The 13,197-nt window shown below is 46.2% G+C and overlaps 1 protein-coding gene across 2 annotated transcripts in view; it reads left to right on the top strand.

Moving 5' to 3' along the window:
* Positions 1–11,941: 11,941 nt before the first annotated feature.
* Positions 11,942–13,197, top strand: part of LOC137153175 (pre-mRNA 3'-end-processing factor FIP1-like) — a 31,678-nt gene continuing 30,422 nt past the window's right edge. For both annotated transcript variants that reach the window (XR_010919715.1, XM_067548274.1), the window contains exon 1: positions 11,942–12,399. Coding sequence is in view for 1 of the 2 variants with exons in the window: in XM_067548274.1 (XP_067404375.1) it covers positions 12,318–12,399 (82 nt within the window). In the remaining variant the exon portion in view is untranslated. The remainder of the gene's footprint in view (positions 12,400–13,197) is intronic.

Below are 13,197 nucleotides of genomic sequence, written 5' to 3'. Positions count from 1 at the left end.
AAAATAACCCAATACTTGTCAGATTGCTGTCAAACAAGATATAATGACATTTTTTTAAAAAGTAGGGAAATTTCCCCAGGAACCATGCTAACATCAATCTTTTAATTATAGTTTTCTACTACTTTGATGCTGCACAGAACCAGATTTTGGACGTGTAACTGCCTGTGTGTTTCTCTATTGGCTGATTTTACTAACTCTATTTAACCTTTTTTTGAATACCTTGTATATGAAATATGCCATGTAAACCTTGCTTCAGTTGTGAATGGAAACACCAAGAGGAGTTTAAAATAGAGCACATCTAAAGAAAAAGTCATTTAAAGGAACTGATGCAAATAAAATATAGTCTCAGACTTTCACCAGTTCAAGCACAGGTAAGCCACAATTTTATAGAAGGCTTAAGGAACATAAAATTGGGATATGTGTGCATGTGGGAAGGATACAATAGCCTTCTGTGAGTCTGGGAGAAGAAACGCATTTCATGTGAAAGGGAGTTTTGTAAAATTGAGGTTTACTTCTAGCATTCTATTGATAATGTTGCTACTACCAGCTATGAAATAATGTCTCCTGTTGGTTGAAGGCCTGAGATGTCACATCATAAAATGGAAATAATGACTGTTGAATATGAATTGATTGGCTGTTTTTGGTTTAAATAATTTTTAGAAACTTTAAGTGACTTTAGCATGAAATTGTTACCAGCTGAACACCCACCCTCAGTGGCCTCTGAAATTTGCTGGTCATCTCAGTCCCACTTCCCATGAACAATGATAACATTGTTAAAACTACCGTCATGAGCATCTTTATTAGTCTTAGTTGAAGGGATGTCTAGAATGTGATTCAAGGAATGCTAGCTGGTCAAGGCTAGGAGGGAGCCTATGCTGTTCACCTAAAGTCAAAATACAATTTGCCCTGTCTACACTTTAGTTTTAAAATGGGTTAGTTAAAACATTTGCACTAAAATGTTTTTTAAAAGGTGACTTTTATTCTTGTCTAAACAAACCTGTGGAGGGACTTGGTCCAAATCAGGAATACGGCAAGTTGGGGGAAATGGAGAAATTTGCACTGACACTCTGATGACATATCCAGTACTCTTCACAAATATTAAATTAATTTCTAGTTTCCAAAAGAACCATGCTCCCTCCCCTCCCCCACCTTGCACAGACATCTTTAGTGCCGTTATTAAAATCATTGCTGTTTGCTGTCCTTCCTATGCTCTAAAACTATCAAGAGGATTCTGAGTCTGGAAACGTATTGGAGCCTCCTGGTTTTGGGGGCAGAATTTTGTTTTTCCTATGTTTATACATGTAAAATAGGAGACCGAGTCATGGACCAAGAGCCCAGGAGCTACTGCGATACAAATAACGTATCAATAGGAAAAAGTCAAGTGATATATTAGCAATATTCTACAGTGATAGTTATTTTACGTCAAGGCCTGGTCTAGGTGCAGTTTTTGTGCCAGTTGAACTATTTCTGTTGGGGGTGTGATTTCCTACTGAAATATTTAAATCGGTACAACCCTTAAAAGTTTTACTAGCATAGCTATGTCAGTCAGAGGTGTGATTTTTTTTTTTTTTAACTGTCATAACTATACCAGTAAAAGCTATAATGTAGATGCAGTTATACTGGTATACTGCTGTATACCAGTATAACTTATGCTGGTTGTAGGAAATGGCATAAACTATATCAGTATAAGCACTTTGAAATCAATATAACTGCATTCATAGTCAAGGGTTTTGCCACTATAGCTAGGTATATAGTTGTATCTGTATACAGGTATAAGCTATACTGATACAGCCATTGTTATAATTGCATGCATGCTAAGTGGAAGGGTTATATCACTTTAACTATACTGGTACAGTTAAGCAACATAATTTTTGCATCTATTGAGGGCAGTGGATGTTGGACCCAATCTGTATTTTGTGAAGAGTGGTGGGGATTTGAGAGCAGTATTATACACTCAGTCAAGATTAGTGGACTTCCAAATGGTTTCTAACACTTACCTTCTCTCTTACATCTTAAAGTCCAGTCATTGCCACACAAGAGAGGAATAACCTGCATGTGATGAGTAAAGCCAAATTTTCTAATATTTAATGTTATTTCTCATCTAATTTCTACTCCACATCTTGTTACCTGAATAAAGCTGGCATCCTTCCAGCCCTGTCTGCCCCAGGCTCAGGTAAAATGCCCAGGCCTGCCTCAAAATCAATTGAGAATCAGTAGAGGATGGACATTAATGTGATGGAAAGACAGTCATTCTGGGCCAGATGTGAGGTGTTTGTAACTGAGTTTGTTTCTAAATGAAAAGATATGTATAAAGAGAACCCATTGATTGTTCTATATGGACAGGGCATAATACAATGCCTAATGCTAACTGACTAGCGACTGAGACTCGGATTGTCGACTCTTAACAGTAATAGCTGGAGAGGAGCACGTGAGCTATGTGATCACAGTGAGATGACTGAAAAAAAGAGACAACTTTAGACATTGGAAGTAAAAAAAGCCTTCTCTGCCATGCTGTAGATAGTGGCCTAAGTTTTCTAATGAGCCTAGTGATTTTGGTGCCTCCATTTTTAGGTCCCCATCTTGAGATGCCTTGTAAAGGTGCCTGATTTTCAGGGGGTTGGTGCACTTTGTGAGAACGAACCTCTAGCAAGGTCCATAAAACTGGGCACCCAAAATCACTAATCACTTTGGCAAATGTATACCAACATTTCAGTGTGCAGTACCATAAACTCCAGTCCAGCTTAGTTATTGGAGTGCCTGCTCTTGTTCATTCCAATGGAGGTGTGTGCTCACCTCGAGCACTGCTGTCAGAAAAGTTTCTCCCTTGGTATCCGTTGGGTTGGCTCTGGTGTCCCTGGATTTGCGCTTCCATAGCGCCAGTATAAAGGGCCCTGCCGCCTCGCTGCCCCCTCAGTTCTCTCTTACTGCCAGAACACCAGAGGCATTCGCGGACATGAGGGACTTACTCGCTCTACTGTACCGCCATCCCCAGCCATATGGGAGCTGTCATCGACAGCACCGACAAGAAACAGTTCTGCAGTCTTGAGGCCCCCGACAGAGTCAAAGGGGAAACCAGCCATAATGACGCAACTCTGGTCCCCTACCTTCTGGTACTGGTCGGCACCACTCCACCCTGGTCCTCCAGAGGGTTCCTCAGAGATGGATTTGGAATCTTAGGTCTCATGGCACCGCCATTCTAGCCGGCACTAATCCATTATGGACCCGAGCCGAGGTGTCCCACCTGCAGCATGGCCACCTGGGCAGTGGCAGTTCTCTGTACAGTGGCCTTTCTGGAACCCCTGGCCTTTCCTATCGCAGTCAGGTTCCCATTCTAGAAGGTTACATTCGGTGGCTTTGCAGCCCAGATTGCTTCCACCACCCCCATCAGGGTGTTGTGGCTGACAGCAAAGAAAACTGAAAGGAAATATTTTGTCTCAGGTAAGAAATTTGAGCTCCTGTATACTCACCCACCACCGGGGTCTTTGGTGGTGTTAGCAGCTAATGAATGGGAAAAGCAGGGCCAACAGGGACTGACACCCAAGGTCAAGGTCATCAAAAAGTTAGACCTTTTTGGGAGCAAGGTCTATTTGACAGGGTCTCCACTCAGGATCAGCAGGCACTCCTGAGCAGGTACGATTTCAACTCCTGGGACTCTGCAAATATGTAAGGAGTTGCTACTGCAGGATTCCAGATGAGTTTGCGGCTCTCGTAGAAAAAGGCAAGGCCATAGCAAAGGCGACCCTAAAGGCAGCCCTGGATGTGGCAGACTCAGCTGCCTGATCCATGGCTTCTGCTGTGACTGTGCGGAGAAGCTCATGGCTTCAATGCTTGGGTTTACCACATAAGGTCCACCAAACTTTACAGGACCTCCCTTTCAAGAGCACATCTCTCTTTTTTGAGCAGACGGACTCCAAACTGCACAGTATGAAGGACTTAAGGGTCACACTTAAGTCCTTAAGTCTTCATACACAGGCCCCTGTGAGGAAGCACTAAAGGTCCCAGTCTACAGCTCACTTCTTCCTGCCACATGCTCAACAGGACTATAGCAGGAGGAGGATCAGGGGCTGTAGGAGGAAGCCTCCAACACAGTCTTTGTCTGCGTCCACGCCTGCACCCTTCAGACACTCAGCAGGGTCAAAGCAGGCATTTTGATGGGATGCTCAGGAATGATGGGCCAGGCCAGTTTGGGGATCCAAATTACCCGGTTTATCCCACTTCTATCAGTGATGGGCCTGTATTACCTCAGACCGTTAAGCATTACTCATGATAGTACTGGGATACACACTTCAGTTTTGTTGTTCCCCTCCTTCCCACCCACGTCCCCATCCTTCTTCAGGGATCCTTCTCACAAGCCCAAGAAGTGAAGTTGCTCCTGAGGGTGAGAGCAGTGGAGGAGATTCTACCGGAGCTAAAGGGCCGGGGGTTCTACTCCCCCTATTGTCTAATCCTGAAAGCCAACAGCAGTCTCAGACCAATTCTGGACCTGCGAAACCTCAACAAATTCATGAAAAAGCTGAAGTTCCGCATGGTCTCCTTGGCCTAAATCATCCCTCCCTTGGATCCAGGGACTGGTACTCCGTCCTTGACTTGAAGGACACTTATTTCCACATTACAATCTTTCAAGGACTCAGATTCGTCGTGAACCACATGCACTACCAATTTATGGTGTTTCCTGTTTCCGCTTGGCCTGTTGGTGGCCCCTTGGGTGTTGACAAAGTGCATGGCAGTTGTCGCAACCTCCCTGAGGAGACAAGGGATTCAGGTTTATCCGTATCTCAATGACTTCAAGTAGAGGCAGATGTGAGATTAATACAGTCGACCTTCCAAGACTTAGGTCTGCTCATAAATTTGCAGAAATCCACTTTCTTCCTGGTCCAGAGGATAGAATTCATTGGCGCAATACTGGACTCTGTGCAGGCCAGAGCTTCTCCCCCAGAAGTATGCTTCTAAGCAAAAACGAGGCTTATAGAAAGCCTCAAGAGTCACCTCGTCACCACAGTGAGAAATTGCTTGCAGCTTCTGGGCAGCATGGCATCATGTTCTATGTGGTTGAGCACATGAGGCTTCAGCTCAGACCTCTCCAGGTGTGGTTATTGTTAGTATAATCAACAAGCCGACACCATCTAGATTCAGTTATTACAGTTCCCCCATCGGTGATTACTTCTCTCAAATGGTGATTAGACCCGCTAGCAGTGTGTGCAGGAGGTTTTTTGTTTTGTTTATTTACAGCTCCCACCTTCAGTGGCCCTCATCACAGATGCATCGGCGATGGAGTGGGAATCTCACCTGGGGTCCCTAAAAACTCAGGGTCTCTGGAAGAGCTCTTGTTACACATCAATGTCAGAGAGCTCATGGCAGTTCGCGTGGTCAGTCAGGTATTCCAACCACATATAGCAGGCGGGTGCATGTCAGTCCTTACAGACAACACAACAGCCATGTTCTATGTCAACAGGCAGGGCAGAACGTGGTCCTCTGACCTGTGCCAGGAGGCACTTCGTTTATGGGAATTTTGCATAGCTTGCTCAATTTGCCTTGAGGCCTCCTATCTGCCAGGTTCTCAGAATGAACTAGCAGATCACCTCAGCAGGGTCTTCTCTAATCACCACGAGTGGTCCATTCGCCCAGAGGTCCTACAAGTCATCTTCCAGAAGTCGGAAATTCCCCAAATAGATCTGTTTGCAAGGAAGCGTCACAAAGTCTGCTCTTTCCTGAGCCACAGTCCAGGATCTCTGACAGATGCCTTTCTCTTGCCTTGGAAGAGTCATCTGTTCTACGAGTTTCCACCCATCCCTCTAATACACAAGGTCTGAGGATCAGATGGGACAGAGCATGAGTCATCTTGATAGCCCTGGCCTGGCCACAACAGCACTGTTAGTGGAAACGCCAGTCTGACTACCTCAGGTTCCAGACCTAATATCCCAGGACCATAGTCACCTGAGTCTTCCAAACCTTAAGTCCCTTCATCTCACAGCCTGGAAGCTCCATGGCTGAGCCCCTCGGAGCATATTCAGTATTAGTTCAAGTTCTTTAGAAAGCAGAAAGCAGTCCACAAGAACTACATTCCTGGCAAAGTGGAAAAGGGTCTCGATCTGGTCAGCGCAGAAAGGTGTCTCACCCACATGGTCATCAATGCCATTCATTCTGGACTACCTGCTACACCTGAAGTGGCAAGGGCTATCTGTGTCATTGATTAGAGTCCACCTGGCTGCAATTTTGGCATTGCACCCGTGGGTAAACAGCCAATCCTTCTTTGCAAACAATATCTATAAGAAGTTTTCTCAAGGGGTTTGACAAACTGTGCCCCCAGGTATGACAACCAATCCCACTCTGGGATCTCAACCTGGTATTGTCAAGGTTCATGAATTTCCCCATTCAAGCCACTGGCCCCGTGTTCTCTGCTTTACTTGTCCTGGAAGGTGGCCTTCTTGGAAGCCATTACTTCGGCCAGAAGGGTCTTGGAGATTAGTGCCCTTTCTTCAGAACCTCCATACATGGTATTCTTCAAGGACAAGGTCCAGCTGTGTTCTCACCCAGCCTTCCTCCTGAAGGTGGTTTCACAATTCCATAATAACCAGAACATATTCCTTCCGGTCTTCTATCCAGAGACTTCACTCACTAGATGTAAGACGTGTGCGTACCTTCTACATAGAAAGGACTAAATCATTTTGGAAAACTACTCAACTTTTTGTGGCTGTTGCAGACAAGATGAAGGGTCTTCCAGTCTCAGCTCAGGGAATTTCATCATGGATCACTTCTTGTATCCGCACATGCTACGACCTGGTGAAGGTCCCCACAAGAGCCCAAGCATCTTCAGCAGTGTTCGTGGCACAGGTTCCTATCCAGGATATCTGTAGAAATGTGGTCTTCAGTCCATAAGTTCACATCTCACTATGCCATCACTCAGCAGACTAGAGACAGTGGCTGATTTGTCAGAGCAGTGCTATAGTCTGCTTGTTAATGAACTCCAAACCCTCCACCAGCACAACTGTTTCATCTACATTGAAGTGAAACATGAGCAAGCACTCAAAGAAGAAAAAATGGTTACCAATCTTCCATAACTGTTGTTCTTCGAGATGTGTTGCTCATGTCCATTCCAACCCCCACACACCTTAGTCAGAGTTAGCTGGCAAGAAGGAACTGAGGGGTTGGCAGGGCCTTTTATACTGGCGCTATAAGAGCGTGACTCCAGGGGGCATCAGAGCCAACATGATGGACACGACTGAGGGGAAAACTTTCTGGCAGCAATGCTCCGAGCGAGCACACACCTACTTGGAATGGACATGAGCAACACATCTCAAAGAACAACAGTTACGGAAGGTTAGTAACAGTTTTTATCCTTTCTGAAGTATTCTTGATTTTTGTGAAACTGCATGTAAAATATTTCATTTATGAATTCCTGAGGTGGGTCCTGGAACTGTTAGCTAAAGCAGTTTCTGGCTGAGCCCCTCAGGAGACAGAGACTGAACTCTTGCTTTGGAGCCATGATGACTTAGTTACAACATCTCCGGCACAAAGGAGGCTGCAATCTGCCTGTCTAAACTGCAGCTAAGTCCTATTATGGGCCTATTATGGAGAGAGCAGAATGATTTGAAACACACGAGGCCCAGTACAGTGTTGATAAGATCTTAGATGACACTGTAGGTAACAATAATCTTACTCTTATATTGCCACTTTTATTCAGCTTCATTCCAAAGAGCTTCACAAATAGATGTTCAAACAACTAAAAAAGAATCTCTGTGAGCAACCACTGGGGTGCAATGTAGTTAAACATTGAAGGCAGCCTACAGGTTAGTTCCACATCAGTCTCCTGTGTCCCTGATGTCTATCGTGGTTTTGTGCTCAAAGGACAAATTCAGCTCGGTCCAGTTTGCTCCGTAATGACAACAGTTGGATGGCTGAAGAAACTCCAGGCCATTTATCAGGGTCTCTCAATGCCATGCACGTTTTGAGCTACAGACTATGAAGAACAAGACAAACTGAAAAGACATTACAAAGCTAATACACTAACAAGCCTTGTGCCCTATCATTGCTTTACCCCTGAAAATATGGTTCACATGAAACTGCTTTAAAGCATCACTTTATTCCTGATGAGACTTACTTTTATTTTTAGAGAGATCACACAATTGTCAATTCCCAAGGCCCAAGCAATCACTTGTGGACTGTTTGAAATTATTGTTAAATGTCAATTGTTAAATTTTTCTGACAGGCCACAAAATACACTGATGGCTGCAAATATCACTGTCACTTTCTGGCTGTGTGAACGGAAGTTTTCCACCCAAGACTGTATTAAAGTAATCCAGGGTTCAGCAATCCATGATATGGGGTCCTCCATAGATCTGCTCTTGTCCTAGTCTGTAAGTGTATGTGTCTTTCCATGTGGCTTCCGTCTGTCACTACTGATTGTCTCCCATTCAAACAGGGAATGTGAGGATATGTGCAGTATTTCTTTTAATCTGTAGAAGGAAGTCACAGGGAGAAAGAATGAGAGGACCTTTAGAGGTAATACTGGTTTTTAAAATTCTAATCAAGATTCTTGTATACTATTAGAACCATCTTTTCCCTCTGTGTTTGTACAGCACAATGGGGTACTTGTGCATGAGTAGGGCCCTGCCTCGGTGCTATGGAAATACAAATAATAACAAGAAAGTGACTCATTACTATTGTCATATGACAGGCTCATTGATCTAAGCTTCCATGCCACTTGATTCAAACCAAGGAATCTGTAAGGAAGGGCATTGTGCAGCTGAGTCTACTAAATAGATAGTTATTCCAAAAGACTGGGAAATACTAGATACTGATTTTTTGAATTCCCAGAAGGAAGAGTATGGGAAGCTACAAACTACACACAGATCTTTAATCTGTGGATTGAGGTGAAATTACCCATGATTTGCAAAGCCAGAAATAAGTTATGCAGGTCATCCCAAGCAAATGCCTGTAAATCCTTCATACTACACTGCTATGCCATCTGTCCTGCATGTGCCACCTATTTGACAGAACAACTATTCACAAAAGCTTTAAAGAGTCATACATAAATGTTTTGTGATATTGCTTTTTGCATCCATCCATTTGTAAAACCCTAGTGGAAATTCTGGATGACTCCACTAGATCTCTTTAACAGTTTGAAGAGTTTCTTTTGGAGGAGCAGTAGTCCCCGGAACCGGTTGTCCAATAGCCCCTCCATTCTAATATCTAGTTGGCTAACTTGAACTACCCGAAAGTGCTTCACTAGAAATTTCTATTAGGCAATCCAAACTGTCTTAATATCATAAGTCTCAATGCAAACAGAATTTTCTTCTCTTTCTGAGCTATTTTAGAAATCTCTAAATGTGACCTGTGGCATAGTAGACAGATCACTGGACCCACATAGTAGAGTTGGGTTCTGTTTCCTTGCTCTGCCACTGGCTTGATGGGTGACCTTGGGTAAGTCACTCACCTCCCTGTGTCTGTTTTCTCATCTGTAAAATGGGGATGATGATAACTTACTTCCTTTGTAAAGCACTTTGAGATCTACAGGTGAAAATGCTATATATGAGGTAGGTATTATTATAATTATATATGAAACTCACAATGTTAAGTTCCTGTATCTTGGGATCTTCTAGGACTAGACCCAAATGCTGTACCACTGAGAAGCTGAGTCTCCCCTTTTGAATTGTCTGATGCTCCTGTAAGTTTGCACAATATTCAACCTCTAGCCTTTCACTGGTCTGGGACTGAAGGGCTGGCCAGTGTAATTTGGGTGCAGGGGAGGAGAAATGTCATGTTCAGAAGGAAAGAAGGAAACATTTCTCTGGCAAGTCAATTTTAAAAAAGAGTATGGCAGCACTGTGAAATTGCTCAGCAATTTGGAATGTTAGAAGAAATCCCAAAAGCAATAGATTAGTGGACAGAGTGCAGGTGTGGTGATCAAAGATGAGTGATACATTCAACAAATCACATGGCGCTCACTTCCACATATGATGATATATATTTAGCAAATGCACAGAAAAAACAGAGAAGATGATGGGACAAATATACATTCCCTGGCTGGAAAGTAATTTTAGAGATGGACAAAATGTACACCTGAGGCTTGATTCTCTGTTGCACTGCACCTTGTATAGTCATTGACACCAGTGCAAAGAGGGTGTAAAACACATTCTGTTTAGCATATCATATTGCTTGTATTGTACAAGAAACCTTTTGGAAAATCAATTTTCATGTTATAACAGCAGCAATGATCTTTGTGTAGGGCACTCTCTGGGGTAAATGGTCTAAGGCATTGCACTCCTTCCATCTAATAACAATTTTTCAGGCAATTATTATTTAACATTTGTATTCTGGTAGCGCCTAGAAGCCTCAAACATGTGTAGAACCTTTTGTGCTGGGCGCTCTACAAATACAGCCTTGTTGTCAACTCTTGCAATTTGCAGTTCTCATGATATTTGGTGTTTTTCTTAAAGCCCCAGTTCTTGAAGCCATGTTAGTTCATAAGAATCTCAGCTTTCATTTTTTAAAAACAAAGTAAGTCTCTAGTCCTCATTGTTGCTGAGAAAAGCTATACAATATGTCCCAAGTGTATCCTACGTTAACCAGAAGGTAAATAAATAAAATATATGTTTTACAAATCTTATTATTTTAAGCTGATCTCATGATCTGGGGGTGGGTGCCGGGGTGGGGGGGCTGACTCATGATTTTTTAATGCTTGGGGTTGGCCATACTGCAAATTTATAATAAATTACAGTCCTTGCCTCAAAGCCTTTACAGTCAAAGTCCCCAATCTTACAAATACCTATGTACTTGCTTAACTTTAAACACAAGTAGTGCCACTGACTTAAAGTTAAGCATGTGAATAAGTGTTTGCAGGATAGGGGCCAGCATTCCCTGTGATTTGATAGTTATTGCTTAAACAATGGTCAACAGTGATCAATAATTTTGTAAGTCTGAACCAATGAATCCTAAATGCAGTTACACAGCATAGCCCTGATTCTGTAAGTAGATATGACCTAGCAGATCCGTGCACCCTTTTGGAGGCCCCATTAATTTCAGGGCTCTGCATGGGTACAAGAATCCATCTGCATGGATCTTTTTGCAGGATCTAGCCTTTACATAAGTAATTTAAATGAGCTCAGCGGAACTATTCATGTGTCAGGACAATCGTACATTAATGTTGGCAAACTTAGGCCCAGAGTGATGCAAAACACCTCTTAAAGTGTAAGCTCCTTGGGGCAGGGTCTGTCTTTTTGTTCTTCCTGCATACACTGCCTAGCACAATTGGGCTCAGCTCCACTGGGAGATGCCCATGTACTACCACAACACACTCTACTAATAAATAAGGATAATGGCTTGTGAGCTGCAGTAAATTTTCCCTGTAGCTATTGCTGTATGCCCTTTTAAATTTACTTTTGCACATGCTCTGGCTTTTAAATGTTCACAGCCCTGCCCATTCCATTCTCTCCATGTTGCCATCCTTTCCCCTGCCTGATCCATTTGCTCATTTCTTTTGGAAAGCTTGGTCCTGGGCCATGCCCCGCTCCCCTGGTGTTCGGTGTGCTTGGGTGACTCCTGCTGCTGGGAACTGCCCTGCTCTAGCCCAGGCTGCACTGTGAGCGCCCGCTGGCCTGCGGCAGGCTGCGCTCCAGGGGATGGATGGCCAGGGGCTCAGGATGGTTCTCGCCCCGCTGGCAGCACAGGGGTTGGCCTGAAGGGACTCAACTTGCCGTAGGGCCAAAGCCGAAGCCACAGGGCTACTACTGCCCCAGCCCCCAAGCAGCCCCAGCGGCGGCCGAGGCTCATGACTGGGCACAGGTTGGACCATGCCTTAGCCACACCCCGCACATGCCCATCCGTTGCCCCTAGCAAAGCTAAACGCCAATGGAAAATTGAGGGCATAGGCGTCTCCCTGCGGCTTCACTTCCCACACTGCCCATGCGCACGACCTCCGCGCAGGCCCAGTAGGCATGCGCGCCGCCGTTCTGCTCATGCGCGCCAGCAGAAAGCGCACGGTTTAGGAGGGACGCCGAGCGCCTTTTGTTGATTCCGCGGCGGGGTCGGGCGGCGCTAGGACCCGGCGGCGGGCCCGGCTCGCACGCTGCCGCCGCCTAGGTTTCCCCCCTCCTCCCAGAGAAAGAGCGATGGCGGCCCGTTAGCGGCGCGTGCAGGCGGCGGGGCTGGGACTGCGCCGATCGCACCGGGGGCCATGGGGGGCGACGCGGCCCGGCCCCCTGCGTGAGGCGCGCCAGGCCCTCGCGTCCCCTCCGAGCGCGGCGCGGCCCTGTGGCGGCGGAGGCCGCTCGCCCTCCTCCTGCCCTGCCGGTGCCGGTGCATCCCCCCCCCCCCGGGCCATGGCCACCGAGCTGGAGCCCCCTGCCTCGGGCGCGGCGCCGCTGGAGGCGGAGGAGGACGAGGAGCAGTGGCTGTACGGAGGTAGGGAGCCGGCCGGCGGCCGGACCTCGCGCTGTGTCGCCGCGGGGGGATGCGCTGTGCGAGATGCTCCCCTCAGGGGCGGGCGGCCAGGGCGCGGGGTCTCTGTCCACACGGCACCTGACCCGACCCCGGCTCCCGCTCGGCTTTGGACCCAGCCCACCTCCGCCCCCCGGTCCCGCGCCGCCCACACAAACCAGCCCGGCCGGGGGCAGCAAGCGCTCAGGGCCCTGCTGGGAGGTCCCGCGGTGACTGGGGTCCAAGCCCTGTCGTTGCGTAATGTGGACGCAGCTCAAGCCCTAAAGGCAGGGTCTGTAGGGTGCCATGTGGATGGGTTAGTGCGGCGGTGAGGCTGGGGTCCAGCAATGGGAAAGCAGGTTTGCAGTGCAGTGTGATGCTCTAGTGCAGGCTTGGAAACACTGAGTCCATAGACCTGGGTTTGTAATGCTGAGTAGGCATAGCCTATGAAAGCCCTCATTAGCCAGAAGGCAAACTTGACTAGGCTAGGGCACAGGCACACTGTAGATTACGGTCCCTCTCTCAGCCTTGGGTAGCTCCACTCACCTTCCATCCCCTTCTCCTCCTGGAGAGGTGGTGGAGTTGACCGACCTAATGGATGTTTGGGTTTATCTGGGATCTTCTCTGTACCCATCCCAGTGCACGCCCTGTGTGATGGTCTGGTACTAGTTTCCATTTACCACTGCAAGATTTTATTTTGGAGGTTGAATAGAGTTCATGGGTTGTGGCACTGCTGATACACCACCATCAAGTGAAGGACTCTGATCTACCTAACCTGACTAA

Source organism: Emydura macquarii, unplaced genomic scaffold (assembly GCF_026122565.2).
Source record: "Emydura macquarii macquarii isolate MOO-44397 ecotype Brisbane River unplaced genomic scaffold, CSIRO-AGI_Emac_v2 contig_1253, whole genome shotgun sequence".
Taxonomy (NCBI): domain Eukaryota; kingdom Metazoa; phylum Chordata; order Testudines; family Chelidae; genus Emydura; species Emydura macquarii.
This window is presented reverse-complemented; position numbering and strand designations above follow the sequence as displayed.